The 12,898-nt window shown below is 46.3% G+C and overlaps 1 protein-coding gene across 2 annotated transcripts in view; it reads right to left on the bottom strand.

Moving 5' to 3' along the window:
- SNX31 (sorting nexin 31) overlaps window positions 1-12,505 on the bottom strand; it is a 189,441-nt gene extending 176,936 nt beyond the window's left edge. Inside the window, exons 1-2 of one of the 2 annotated variants that reach the window (XM_085605168.1) lie at window positions 11,815-12,505; window positions 11,643-11,717 (exon numbers count right to left, since the gene is read on the bottom strand). In XM_085605168.1, coding sequence (XP_085461294.1) covers window positions 11,643-11,717; window positions 11,815-11,874 — 135 coding nt within the window. In that variant the 5' untranslated portion in view covers window positions 11,875-12,505. The remainder of the gene's footprint in view (window positions 1-11,642; window positions 11,718-11,814) is intronic. The other variant, XM_085605167.1, reaches the window with a different exon arrangement.
- Window positions 12,506-12,898: the final 393 nt, after the last annotated feature.

Raw genomic sequence — 12,898 nt, 5'->3', positions numbered from 1 at the left:
CATCTCCCCACACATAACAAAACATGGATGTGCCCGTCTGCAACAGCTGGTGCTTGTGTATAGCGCCATGATACCTCCGGGTTGAGTTCGAGCTATATAAAATTGCAAGACAAAAACACGGCTCTACAGATCTCACACGCCCTCACACGTGCACTCACGGTCACGTGCCTCAGAGGTACTCTTGTGCTCCTGGGGGATATCCTCTCCCCTCCATAAGTGCCCTCGCTCCCAGAAGATTCACGCACTTCCTGCTGGTTGGCTAAGAGTGAGACACAAGCTCTCACGTGACAATGTCAGGGTATAGCGCCCACGGTTGTTAAAGTCACCAGAGAAGCAAGAGACTTTTCTCTTTTAGAGCCGTCCCAGTTGGACTGGCTCGCCTGACTTCCTTTTGTGCTAAAAGGTTTCTTATCTTTATGGGGCCATGTGTTTGGCCCCATAAAGATAACAAACCTTTTACGCCAGCAGTAAGTCAGGGCAGCCAGTCCAACTGGGACGGCTCTAAAAGAGAAAAGTGTACGTCACTGGAAGCTCTTTGCCCATGGCTGGCCACCGTTTACCATAAACGGTGACGCCAGCCAATGGGAAAGTGGGGCGGGGCTTATACCCCACTAGTGAAAGCTACCCTAAATCATTCGATCTTGCCAGCGAGACTGCGCATGTCTGCACAGCCTGCATCAGGCGAGACCTAAAAAGGATCAGTGGCAAGTTAGTATAGGAAAATCTGAAATTTGACCAGTGGACATGTCAGTCAGTTATTTGGGTTGAAAAGCATAGTGGAGAAGAGGCAGCTACCAGCACTGTCTAGAGGACTAAGAATGGAAGAGTTACCGGCGGGTCCAGAGAAGCAGCTATCAGCACTCCCTAGAGAATTAAAAATAAGGAATTGCCACTGGGACCAGAAAATCAGCTATAGCACTATCTAGAAGACTTAAAATGAGGAATTACTGAAGAGAAAAAAGAAACAGCTAGCAGCACTGCCTAGAGGACTAAGAATGAGGAATTACCATTGGGACCAGAGAAGCAGCTGCAACATTGCCTAGAGAGTTTCACAAGATGGCCGCGGGGTAGGGACTCTCCCCTGTAGCTCCCGGGTCAGGGATTACCAATCCGTTATAAATCCCTCTGCATACCCGACCACCCACCCCATATCTTCCAACAACCCTTCTCCTCCAGCATCGGACTACTACCGCAGAGTATCTTACCTCCGAGACGACCCATGGCGACCAGACGCTCCCTCGCCTCTCTGGCCTCGCCTTTCCTTGCCAGGACATCACCATCAGAAACGTCCCCAGGCGACCTGGCGCTCCTGCCTCATCGCTCCGGAGTACGACTCGACTCCTTCAGCCCCCGATGCACGGAGATGAGACACTGATAAGACAAGGAACAGCCTAGAATCCCCGCCAGCACCCAACTTGCGGATGAGCAGGACTGAAAAATACCAGAATGGTGAGTGACGAAGAGGATGGGGACACGGGGCTGATACCCCGGAGCCTCAAGAGAGACCCGACACATACGGCGCGCGGCCCGTCTTGGCCGGAGAGGTTCCGTTCAAACGCTCCTGGGTGCCTGGCCACAAAATGGCGGCTCGTCGGGTCCAGTCACACAGGAGACAACATCCTAAATTACCAGACCTTAGCTAAGGAAGAGACGCGGCCTGATCTGCTTTACGCAGGCATTGGCTACACTTATCACCACTGTAGGCTACGAGTCAGAGAGGCACTTAAATTAAGTAATGCCTCCATTCTTCTCTATCAAACACATCCCGAGTGCCTGTCCCCAAAATGGCGGATTTCCGGGTCCAGTTATGCCGAAGACAATCAGCTCAACTAAAGAAGAGGCGCAGCCTGACCTGCGAATCGCAGGCAGAGAACACTTAATGCACCTTTGTAGGCAACAAGACAGAGAGGCAATTGGAAAAAACATATGCCTCCACTCCTCTTCCGATTCACCCTGGGGGCCTGACCTCTAAATGGCAGCCCATCCGGGTCCAAGCTTAACGATTGCTACATTCCACGTAACGAAGAGGTGAGATATGATCAGCTAAGCGCAGGCAGTGGCCACTTAAAGTACCTATATAGGACACGAGGCAGGGACTCCACTGAAATAATTAACACCTCCAATCTCTAACATCATCATCCCTGGTGCCTGATCACAACATTGACGGAGCCCCGTCATCAGGCAAACCGGCAGCAACGCCCCCTACAACGAAGGAGCGTTGTGATCAGTGGAATGCAAACACTGGCCGAATATAACTGAAAGAATCTCACGCCTCCATTTCTAACAAAAGCATCCAGGGGGCCAGACATCATCCACGCAATACACCTTTCTACCACACTACACCTTTATCCCTATAATGACAACCACGGGTGTGCCCTTTGCCAAAGTACCCCTTCTCCCCTTGTTGGGGAGGGATCCAGTATTTATGCCATGGAGTTTCAGAGACCCCTCAGATGGTCACTACAGCATCAAGGGAGCCACACACAGCGGAGGTGTGGGGATGATACAATTACCACTGGGAGCACAGCACCGTACACAGAGACCGGTGCCCTCATTGGATTCCTTTTGACAATGTCATCTTAGGCGGAAACTAGAACCTTCAATATATACTGCGGTGCCCGAGCAACCTGTGGCCAATGACCGGTGGATCTGTCCTATACAGCTATAGAGGAAGCGGACCCTGGCTCAGCCCTCGGCCAGCACCTACCCAGCCGAACGTCGGACACTGTTTCTCCTCGTCGCCGGGTTGTGTTTCCTTCCCCCTCCCCCACTTATTCCCTTTTTTTTTTTTTTTATTGTTTATCTTCCTCTCCTACTCCTATCCTCTTTCCCCTCATTCTCTCTCCCCTTGCATGCTTTTTTTCCTTATGTCTATTTTTTGCTACTCTTGTAACACACGTAACTTCGCTCCTGCAACTCATGTAACTTGTAACTATGCTCTGGAACAATGTTCGTTCTTCATGTAAAGCGCTGATACCTCCAGGTCCAGCCAGCGCTATATAAAACTTTTAAAATAAATAAAATAAAAAATAAATAACGACTAAGAATGAGGAACTACCACTGGGAACAGAGACACGGCTGCCAACTATCAGGGTCAGTAAATAGAGTACTGTTAAAGTGGAGGTAATATGGATACTTGTTATTTGTAGCATGTATAAAAGGCCAGAAGTCTGGCATAAAAAGAAATCCTTACAATCACTGACCCATCTAGCACAAGTAATGAAAGCTAAAAGTGAAGTCAGTGTAGTATCCACTAATATAAAACAATAAGGTAACGATTTCGTTTGTTCAGAGTGTTTTAGTTTGCTAAAAGTGAGGTGTAAAATTCAGTGTTTCACAACCTGGCTGTGAGCTCTTTGGGATGCCAAAGATAGAAAATATTATAAGCACACACACACACTAAACCTACATGTAACAATCATATCTGAAAACAAAAAAACACATTTGACTACAGGAAAAACATAAGTGCGAAGTTTGTAGCAACAAACAGCCAGGGATTGCTGTTTTACAAAAATAAAAACAGGCAATAAGTAGGTGATAGCGCGAGGTCAGCTACATGTCTTCAAATCAACACTCAATTCCCACGGATTTGATCACAACTGCGCTGAAGCACAGCGACTGCAAACAGAAAACCTGATCAGTCTGGTTTCCTTGTTTTCCTTCAGAGTTAGAAAAGCGACAGAGTAACTCCTGTCCCCTGCAATAGCCTGCAGCAGGTTTACAAGCTGTTGCACGAGTCAGTGTCATATTACATTAGCCCTCTTCCAGTGTTTAATGAGCTGGCTTCTTGAATCCATCTACAGAAATCAATTTTTTTCTTTTTTTTAATAGAACATTGGAATGTTGAGAGCTCCATTGAAGACAATGGAGGAGCTCAAGGCTTATAATAGCTGTGATTAGCAATTAACAACGTATATTTACGCATTCACATAGTGCCAAAAAACAAGACGGTATTCTTAGCTGCCCTAGCGGATATCAGAGAACGCAGAAGAGAACTGGCAATGGTTGGGATTTTAGCCTAAATGTGATGCATTTTAGGCGAGATTCCGTCAGAGCTGATCATGGCCTCTAATACTGGGGAAGCTGTTAGAAACAGGACCCTGTAGGCAGTAACCCCTTAATCCATTTACACACTCAATCTTCAAATGCACATTCTCTGCTAGACTTTCCATGCCACTACACTTAGAGAATCACGCCTTGGTGGACTACATTTTTCGCTCTCCATTACCTAGGTTTTTTTTGCAAAGACTGGTTATGAAGGTCATTACAAGGGACTAAAGGGCCCATCTTTCATTAATCACATATTAATACAGTGGCATGGGAAGGCAAAGAATGTGAGGCTTGAGCAAAATATGCTTTAAAATAAACATTTTTTTTTTAAGTTATGCGATAAATGGACCTCAGTGGTTGCTAAATTATCCATGGATGGGTAGGATTATTAGGGTCTGTATCAGTAATGTTATGAAACAAACTTTCTAGACCAAAAAGGTTAATTTATGGAGCAAAGTGACATATCAGCTGTGGAAGTCCCTCAACAATCCCATAAAGAAAACTCCCACAGGGGAAGGTGACTGAAATATTAAAAAGTAGTTTATAAAAGTAATTAAAAAGAAGGCGCAGTCTCTGAATAACGAATTAAGACAGTCACTCAAATACTCCAACTCCGGTTTGCGATTAGGTTCAAGGTGCTAAAAATGTTGCACAGAAAAGCAGCATGGGCTGCTAAGCAAGTTTTCATTCAAAGTTGACGGAATTAGATTTTTCTTACCTCCACAATATCATCGCCAATTCTTCTGCTTTTCTTCTATTAATACATCATATAAGAGCAACGCTGCAGGTTAGGCTAATGTACATCACTATAAACAGGTTGATTACATTCAATCATCGTATTTTTACCCTACTTTGTAACTTTGCCATGGTGCTGCCCATTCAGACCGTGTCCAATGTGTCCACTGACTTGAATACCAGCGAGAGAGAACTTATCCTCAGCACTTTGGGTTAGACAAAATTGTAATTGGCAGATACAGTTATCCAGGTGCTAATGACCATTCAATAGACATTTTTAAAATGATGTTTCAAATATAGGGGGCTGATTTGGTCCTCTGTACCAAGCCTTGGTACCTAGCTCTTGGAACATCTCTATTCTTAAGGGGGTGGACGAACAGAGTAAGTCTAAGCTAGTTACTTAGTTAGATGTAGAGGCAAAGGCTTACGTAAACCGACTGGGTGGCCAGCCGAGACCATTTGTCTTGCTTCTAAACTGGGTTTTGGCCCAAATGCAGCACTTTAGATAATCTTTGGGCAATATTCATTTTAGCCCATCAACATGTTCCTACCCTTATTCCAGAGATGGGTTATTGGATAATAGACTCTAAAGCTAGGCAAGCACTTGTATGGAGTCTTGTGTCCAGATAAAATGGGATAACTCTGCCGAATAGCATTTACAGTCATAGGGGCCCAGAACAGGGGTATTTTCTTGCAACCCCGGTTTGAAGCCTTTATCCTGCAGATGCAGGCTTAGCCCTACCTAAACCAAAGGCTTTCCCAACTAAGCTTTCGGGACAGCACATGCAAGTGCTGCAATATGAAGAGGACACCGATATTGGAATACATGGAAATTGCATTGCAAAGACATGGGATGCTCTAAATGTCCATAATCAAGACATGAAACCAAGGCTAAATACAAAATTAGCTAGCAAAGCCAAGATACTGCTTTTCTCTAAAAAAAATAACTTAAATAAAAAAATTAAAAAAATAAAAAAAAAAAGAACCAGCATGTTTAAATACCTTACAATCTGGCGTTTAAACCATAAGGAGTTAGGTTTCATTTTACTTGCATCATCAGAACGCACAGCAAAAAAACGAAACACCTAGCCGGATAATACCCAGACTCTTTAGGTTCAGTAGTTTGAGTAAAGAGAAGCATGAGCATCTTTCACTACCTCATTTCACAAACTCATCCCAAGCTAACCAGAGATAAATAAGTATTGATCATAACACTCTAGACTCTGCGCAGTCAATCTGCAATATCTGAAGCCGCAGCCACGGCTTGCAAATTCGCCTGCATATTCTCCCACCCTCCAAAGATGGAAAAAGGAAGGAAAAACACACATACTTTGGTTTCAGAGTCCAAACTATGTGGAAGTGCGGTAAATCAAATGGCTAAGACATTCGCAGACGGAACACATGCAGAGGGAATGGAGTATTCAATTATTAGGTCTTTCAGCTATGAGTGGGGCTACCTGAAGGACAGTAGAGATGCAGTGACACAAGAGCAAACCTCTGGCGTAAAAATTATAAGATGTACCAACAGCAGATTATGTTCTGTAATGGACAGTTCTTCTCACCCTTTTTTGTGATTTGAGATTGGAATCCTACATACCACAGCAATTATCATCCAGAGCCTGAAGAAACAATCAGATGACCCCCAACCCTGATTTTACCGTATTGGCTCCACTTGCCATCCTGCACCATCTTCAAAACCAGATGCGTCATTTACAAAGCCATCAAGACCAGCACGCCCTTTTATCTTGCAGACAAGTTCACCATCTCTGTGGGCGTGCCCAAAATCACCAATCAGGACACTAGAGTGCAGACTAAGAAGTGCACAAAAGGACTAAATTAGACAACAGGCTTTTCCATCTATGCTCCCAGGACCTGGAAAACATCCCTGTATCCATAAGGATCACTCAAACGTTCTCCATTTTAGGAAGGGTAGAAGAAGCACCTCTTTAAAGCAAACGACATCACAATGCACGAACCGTCCACAACCCAGCTTTCTCTCATATTACACGCTGACTTTATGCTGGTCTTTGACCATGTCAAGCAACAAGAAGGGGAGGGGGGCAAAACCGGCTTTTGGTAAGGTCCAGCTAAGTGTGCCCAACGTATGAAAACAACAAGTGACAAAGCTGTTCCTAAGAGGGTTGGGGGAATGGGTACCATGTATGAAGATATCTGTTATGGATATTGGAGCCCTCACACAGCCATCGGGATATTGTGAATCACATACCCCTCAGGATGTAATGTAACATCATCGGGCTGCTCCTACGTCGAGTCGGCTGGTGCAATACCCGACGGGCTCTTGTTTGGAGAGCACTCTTATGGAGATCTTCTATATCCACGATAGCCGATTGTTCAACTGTACCGAGTGTGGGGCTTGGTGAAAGTGTAGATGAATGTTAAAAAGGGGAGAGAGTACTATCTGAACAATTTTATTACGATGTCTCCTCGCCTGATTAAAAAATATGAGGTAAAGTAATAGTCAATGACCAAGACGAGGCAGTATAGTTAACCCAGAACATAGACCTGAGCTACTATTACTTTACCTCATATTTTTTAATCAGGCGAGGAGACATCGTAATAAAATTGTTCAGATAGTACTCTCTCCCCTTTTTAACATTCATCTACACTTTCACCAAGCCCCACACTCGGTACAGTTGAACAATCGGCTATCGTGGATATAGAAGATCTCCATAAGAGTGCTCTCCAAACAAGAGCCCGTCGGGTATTGCACCAGCCGACTCGACGTAGGAGCAGCCCGATGATGTTACATTACATCCTGAGGGGTATGTGATTCACAATATCCCGATGGCTGTGTGAGGGCTCCAATATCCATAACAGATATCTTCATACATGGTACCCATTCCCCCAACCCTCTTAGGAACAGCTTTGTCACTTGTTGTTTTCATACGGTCTTTGACCATGTACAGAGCCCAACTGCCTATTGGCTAGCGTTGTGCAATAGAAATAATAAACATACAGTGACAGACTGTCACACACCTCTAAACAACAGCTGCCATTGTGTCTCCCTCACCCTGAGGCAATCGTAGTCACAACAGTAGACTGCTGTAGCAGATCATCATTAATTATAGTCTGCCTAAAACCATTGTTAAAGAGTTTACGCATTGCTGAAAAAAGTTATTGGTTTTTCCCTAATACCAGTGGCTGTCTATGCCAGATGGCAGTCATTTTAAGAGGATTTTAGAAGGGCGGAGGAATGTCTTTGTATCTTCTAGGCGTTTCTTACTTGGCCATCAGTAGAATGTTTTTGCAGCTTTTAGTCCATTCGTCTTGGATACACCATCAGGAAGATACAGAACGGTATCTCAAGCAGTGCATTCAAGTATCTGTAATAACTCCCAATAACACTGTATGGGTGTCTCTGAAAGGAAAAAAAAAAAGAACCGCAAAGACTTCCATAGCCAGTAGCTTTGCTTTTTTCATATGGAAGACTGTTGAACATTGCTCTAGTGATGCCTTACTGTGGCCCATAAACAATTTTCAGTCCAGGTCACTGAGGGAATTCGCTTTCAGCCTGATAAGGAAATGCTGCTTTAACCTGAAAACGTTTGTTTGAAGCACAATTTCACAGCTGAAAGGACAGTCGATCATATTTTGAATTAAAAACCAAATTAAAGAGATCAGCCATCAACACAGTCACAGCTGCACAGGGACCGGAGGTGCAGGAGGGATTATTTATATCTGCAATTCTACCTGCCAAAGATGTTCCCAACAGAGACTTGGACCATAAATGTAGCTTTGTTGCCAACGAGAGTGCCATAGTAGACTCTGTAAAGAAACGCCCTCAAAACTTTTTGCCTCCGAACAAAAAGCGTGTCCTCTTCCCCCCCAAATATTTTTGCACATTATGACCTTTAAAGGAATGTTTTGAATGCCCTGGAAGCCTGAGCTTTTAAGGCTGTTGAAAGATATTCCTTGCCAATGTGGTCTCCCAACCCCTCTCCGGTTTCAGGTCCTCCAAGCTTTGACCACTGCCCTGGTGCTACTTAAGTGGATCAATGCAGTGATCTACTTTCTGGGCACCGCCCCATGGTCCAAGAGACCACAGAAGAGATGGTACACCACCTCCCATCTTACAGTACACATGTAAGATACATGTAGCCCAGAGACGTTTCTGCACAGAAACGAGTAACCCTACCTGTAGATGTGCCCGGAGATGGGCTGTTTATATAGTTTGTTTTGGACGAAATCCACATTATGTGGCCATCTCTGACCTGCCCTCTTCTGCACTGCCAAGAACTGTTGAGAAATCACTGAGGTACCGCCTACTCAGGAAGCCTTCCTATTTTGCCCATATACCCATATTTGCTTGACCAGTTGATGCCAATAGTATTGTCACTTTGCGATGGTTTGGGTGGAATACCCTAGTAGATTCTGTAGTTTGACTGGCTGGGGTTATGGTTGTTTATCCAGGCACCCCACCACAGCACAGTCTGGCCAGCACCAAGGCTGAGGAAGATGCTTCAGAACCCCCATTCCATCCCACCCCACCCCTCCCCCCCCCCTCCCATGCCAGGAACCAAGTGACAAGCAAAAATGCTGCCCTTGGGACCTGCCAAGGGAAGAGAAAACAGTGTCTGACTTAAAGAGCCTTGCACTTTATCCTAACTTACCATGCAAAACAACTTAACACACTAGACTAGAGAGTAACAGGAAGTGAATAAGCACAGGGTCCTCGAGATAGAATGTCGGAGACTAATTCCCTTCAGTTCTCAGGAACGTCTTGTCATTAACTTAAGAGCAAGATGAGAGGGTTTTAGCTACAGGTTACACCGTAACTCGTCAGGAACGTCTTGTCATTAACTTAAGAGCAAGATGAGAGGGTTTTAGCTACAGGTTACACCGTAACTCGTCAGGAACGTCTTGTCATTAACTTAAGAGCAAGATGAGAGGGTTTTAGCTACAGGTTACACCGTAACTCGTCAGTAACAATGCTTGACCAGAAAGGAATTGCTCGTAGACCGAAAAACTCCATCTCAAATAAACAAGCACACTCATGACAATTTACTGGTTAAAACAACAAATGTGGATACATCCGGTATGCTACTATTCTCTTTGTTACCGCATGTTCTCATTCTTGCGTATTAAAACGTATATTTCCAGACTGTTACCTTACTTAGTATCTGCACTGAAGCTTGGGCCAAGCTAATTGAACTCCCTCAAAATACTTCTCAATGTTGTGGTTATAAAAAGTTGTCCTGTAACTGGTTTGCATGACGTGAGCATCTCCTTGAGTGGAGACACAATGGATCTAGGCCCGTCTCCTCTCAGTCACACGCGAGCAGACACCGAGGCACCGCCCCTCGTAAGTACGGGAAATGAGGGGGGCCTAGCCCGAGCCAGCAGTTATCATTGACCCTGCCCTGGGAGTCGGCTGGCCCCCGTGAACTATGATAAATGTGTCCCAGTGTAAGGGCACCAGGACACACCGAGCACTGCCCGCACAGTGGCTGCTTTACATCCAGAGCAGTCACCTGCAGGCGGGAGCGGGGGGGGGGGGGGGGGCTTCTTTTTCACTTCCAGCTGGGCTGAAAACAAAGGCCAAATTAAAGGGACCATAATCAGACGATAATCCTGGCTGGGGGCTACCGTGAGCCTCTCACCTAAATGCCAATGCAATGAAGGGAAACAAAGGAAGGCAGCCCGATGTCACTTCACACGTACTCAAGAGGAACAAAGGAGGCAGGTCTGTGACTGTTCAGCCCTTGCCAGAGCAGCGAGACAAAAAATAAATAGCGCATACTAATTTGTTTTTATATTTAGCTCATTTATATCACTAATTATCCCAATGCAGAGTTATTTACATCACAAGCTTGCATTATACAACGACAATAAACCATACTTGTGAAAAAATAAATGTACAGGATGTGTTACAAAAGAATGAGGGGCACTGCTAGGCATTATAGGTTAAGAGTACATGGTCGGGAGAAACACGAAGGCTGCGTTTAAAACATAACGAAGTGCTGGAGGTGGTCTGTAATAATAAGTGTTTATCAGTATCCAAATGAACCCTTTTACGAGCAGTATAATAGGGACAGAGCAATAAAAAAAAAAATCTAATCACTGCTTCGAAGTTTGCATGCAGCTGTTCGATGCTGGTTCTTAGCTCACTCAGTGGCGTAACCCAGGCCCCCGCATCCCCCGCAGTGCGGGGCCCCCGAGCTTCAGGGGGGCCCTCAGCACAGAAGTCGGGCCTAAGAGCAACGGGCTCAATCTGCAGAAGGGGCCCCTTGCATGTACCTTGCGGGGCCCCCCCTACACTTTCGTTGCGCCAGTGAGCTCACTCGGTTATTCTAGAAGGATTGAAATGTATGAACCACAAGTAAGAAATGCATCCGTGTCAGAAGCAACTTCCCGCGTATCTATATAAAACAAAAAATGTTTGTTTTACAGGAGAAAATAACCCTCTTATGCAGCCATGTGCGTCAAACTGTGACTATACATAAACACAGATCTCTGCCGGAAGGGCATTAACCACCAGTCATTTTACCATTATCGTCCTCCCCTGGAATTTGCTAGTCACACGAAGATCTTTGCAGCAAGAGCCGCCCTCACCCAACCTCATAAAATATTCTAAAATACACTCTTTGTGACCATTTAAGCCAGAACAGATTTACTGCCACTTTGTCCTTGTTGCACTTTCTGTAGGCAGATTATTTTTTTAACATTAGATCTACGAATTGCATGTCCCCCTTGCTCCCTCCCCCGTTTCTGTACCCTGACCCCTAATTTATGGGTTCCCGGTATATTTGTTCCCCCAATTATAGCTCTTCTCCTGGGCGCCAGTAACGCTACGAGAGAGACACGGCCGGAAGCCCAGCAGACTCGGCGTCCCATACCTTCTCATTCCACCTGTGCAGGTCACTGTAGCGCACTTTGCAGAGCAGGAATCCCTCCAGATACAGGTAGTAGAGCTGGAATAAAAGAAAACAACCGGGTCAGTCAAAACACAGGACTAGAATACAGCATGCGCGTCCGAAGTCCAGATAGTGTTTACGGTAGTTACTTTACCACATAGCGGGATCCGAAGGAGTCCACCAGGTCCTGTGTGAAGGGGATGCTGAAATGCATGGTGACGGCTGATACAGGCCGGGCTACCTCTGACCTCACGAGTGGATGCTACCACCCTTCAGGGGAAGCCACACTCTACTGCTTGTCGTGCACTGGCAAACACACTCCCTGGACTGCAGCACCTGCGCCCAAACCCACCCTGCTTCCCTGGTATGCAGCAGAACCTGCTCTGCTCCTCTGAGACAAGGCAACCCACTCGCCCTCGGATCCCCTGGCCTCCCCGGTTTCATGCACCTGAATCTACTCGCCTCGGCGCCAGAAATCCCCCTGCCCTGGACCCGCGCACCGGAGCACCCCCTGCGCTGCCACGCCTGTCCCGCGGCACTCCTCTCTGTGCTCCCTACTACTCCTGCCGCCTCACTCCCTTCTGCGGCCGGCTGCACCTGTAGAGCTCAGGGTCCCGTCCCACAAGAGTTCGGGGAGGGGAGGCCCCTCCCGCTGTACGTGCGTATAAACACAGCCAGCGTGGAACGTATTGTTTTCTAAAGCTCCCCGCTGACGGTGATCGTCACAGCGCACTGGTTTCTACAGGGCGTGGCGCGCGGTGTCGCTACATCCAAACCTCCCCAAACCCAGCCTTAGGCCATTCCGAGAGCAGGGGCAGGCGAGGCCAATTCACAGTCTTTGGGTGGGGGTGGGGGTGGGGTGTTGCAGGTGGGGGAAACTAGAAACATTTAAATGACGACGCTCAGCTGATTGCGTTTTCGTTGTTGGGAACACCGCCTGTGTTTTGAGAGCGCATTAGGAGCATGGACTTTCTGCACCCTGCGGTGATAAGGAATAAACCTGAAACACTGCCCCAATGTCGCCATGTAGCAAGGTCGCTAGCATGCAGGGCAATCTGGCAGTGCCTGAATTGAAGGGCCGGCCTGACAGATTAGTGTATGCCTTGGGTTGTGTTTTTTTTTGGCTGTGTGTAGGCCTGTTTTATGGTCTGCTCTCTACTGGCCCGTTTTGACTGCTGATTCCGCTGATATTACCATGCGAGGGCAGGCACAAATGCACACAGTCTCCTATACCTTCC

Source organism: Triturus cristatus, chromosome 5_1 (assembly GCF_964204655.1).
Source record: "Triturus cristatus chromosome 5_1, aTriCri1.1, whole genome shotgun sequence".
NCBI classification, from domain to species: Eukaryota; Metazoa; Chordata; class Amphibia; order Caudata; family Salamandridae; genus Triturus; species Triturus cristatus.
The sequence above is the reverse complement of the archived record's forward strand: the minus strand, read 5'-3'. Positions and strand labels throughout refer to the sequence as shown.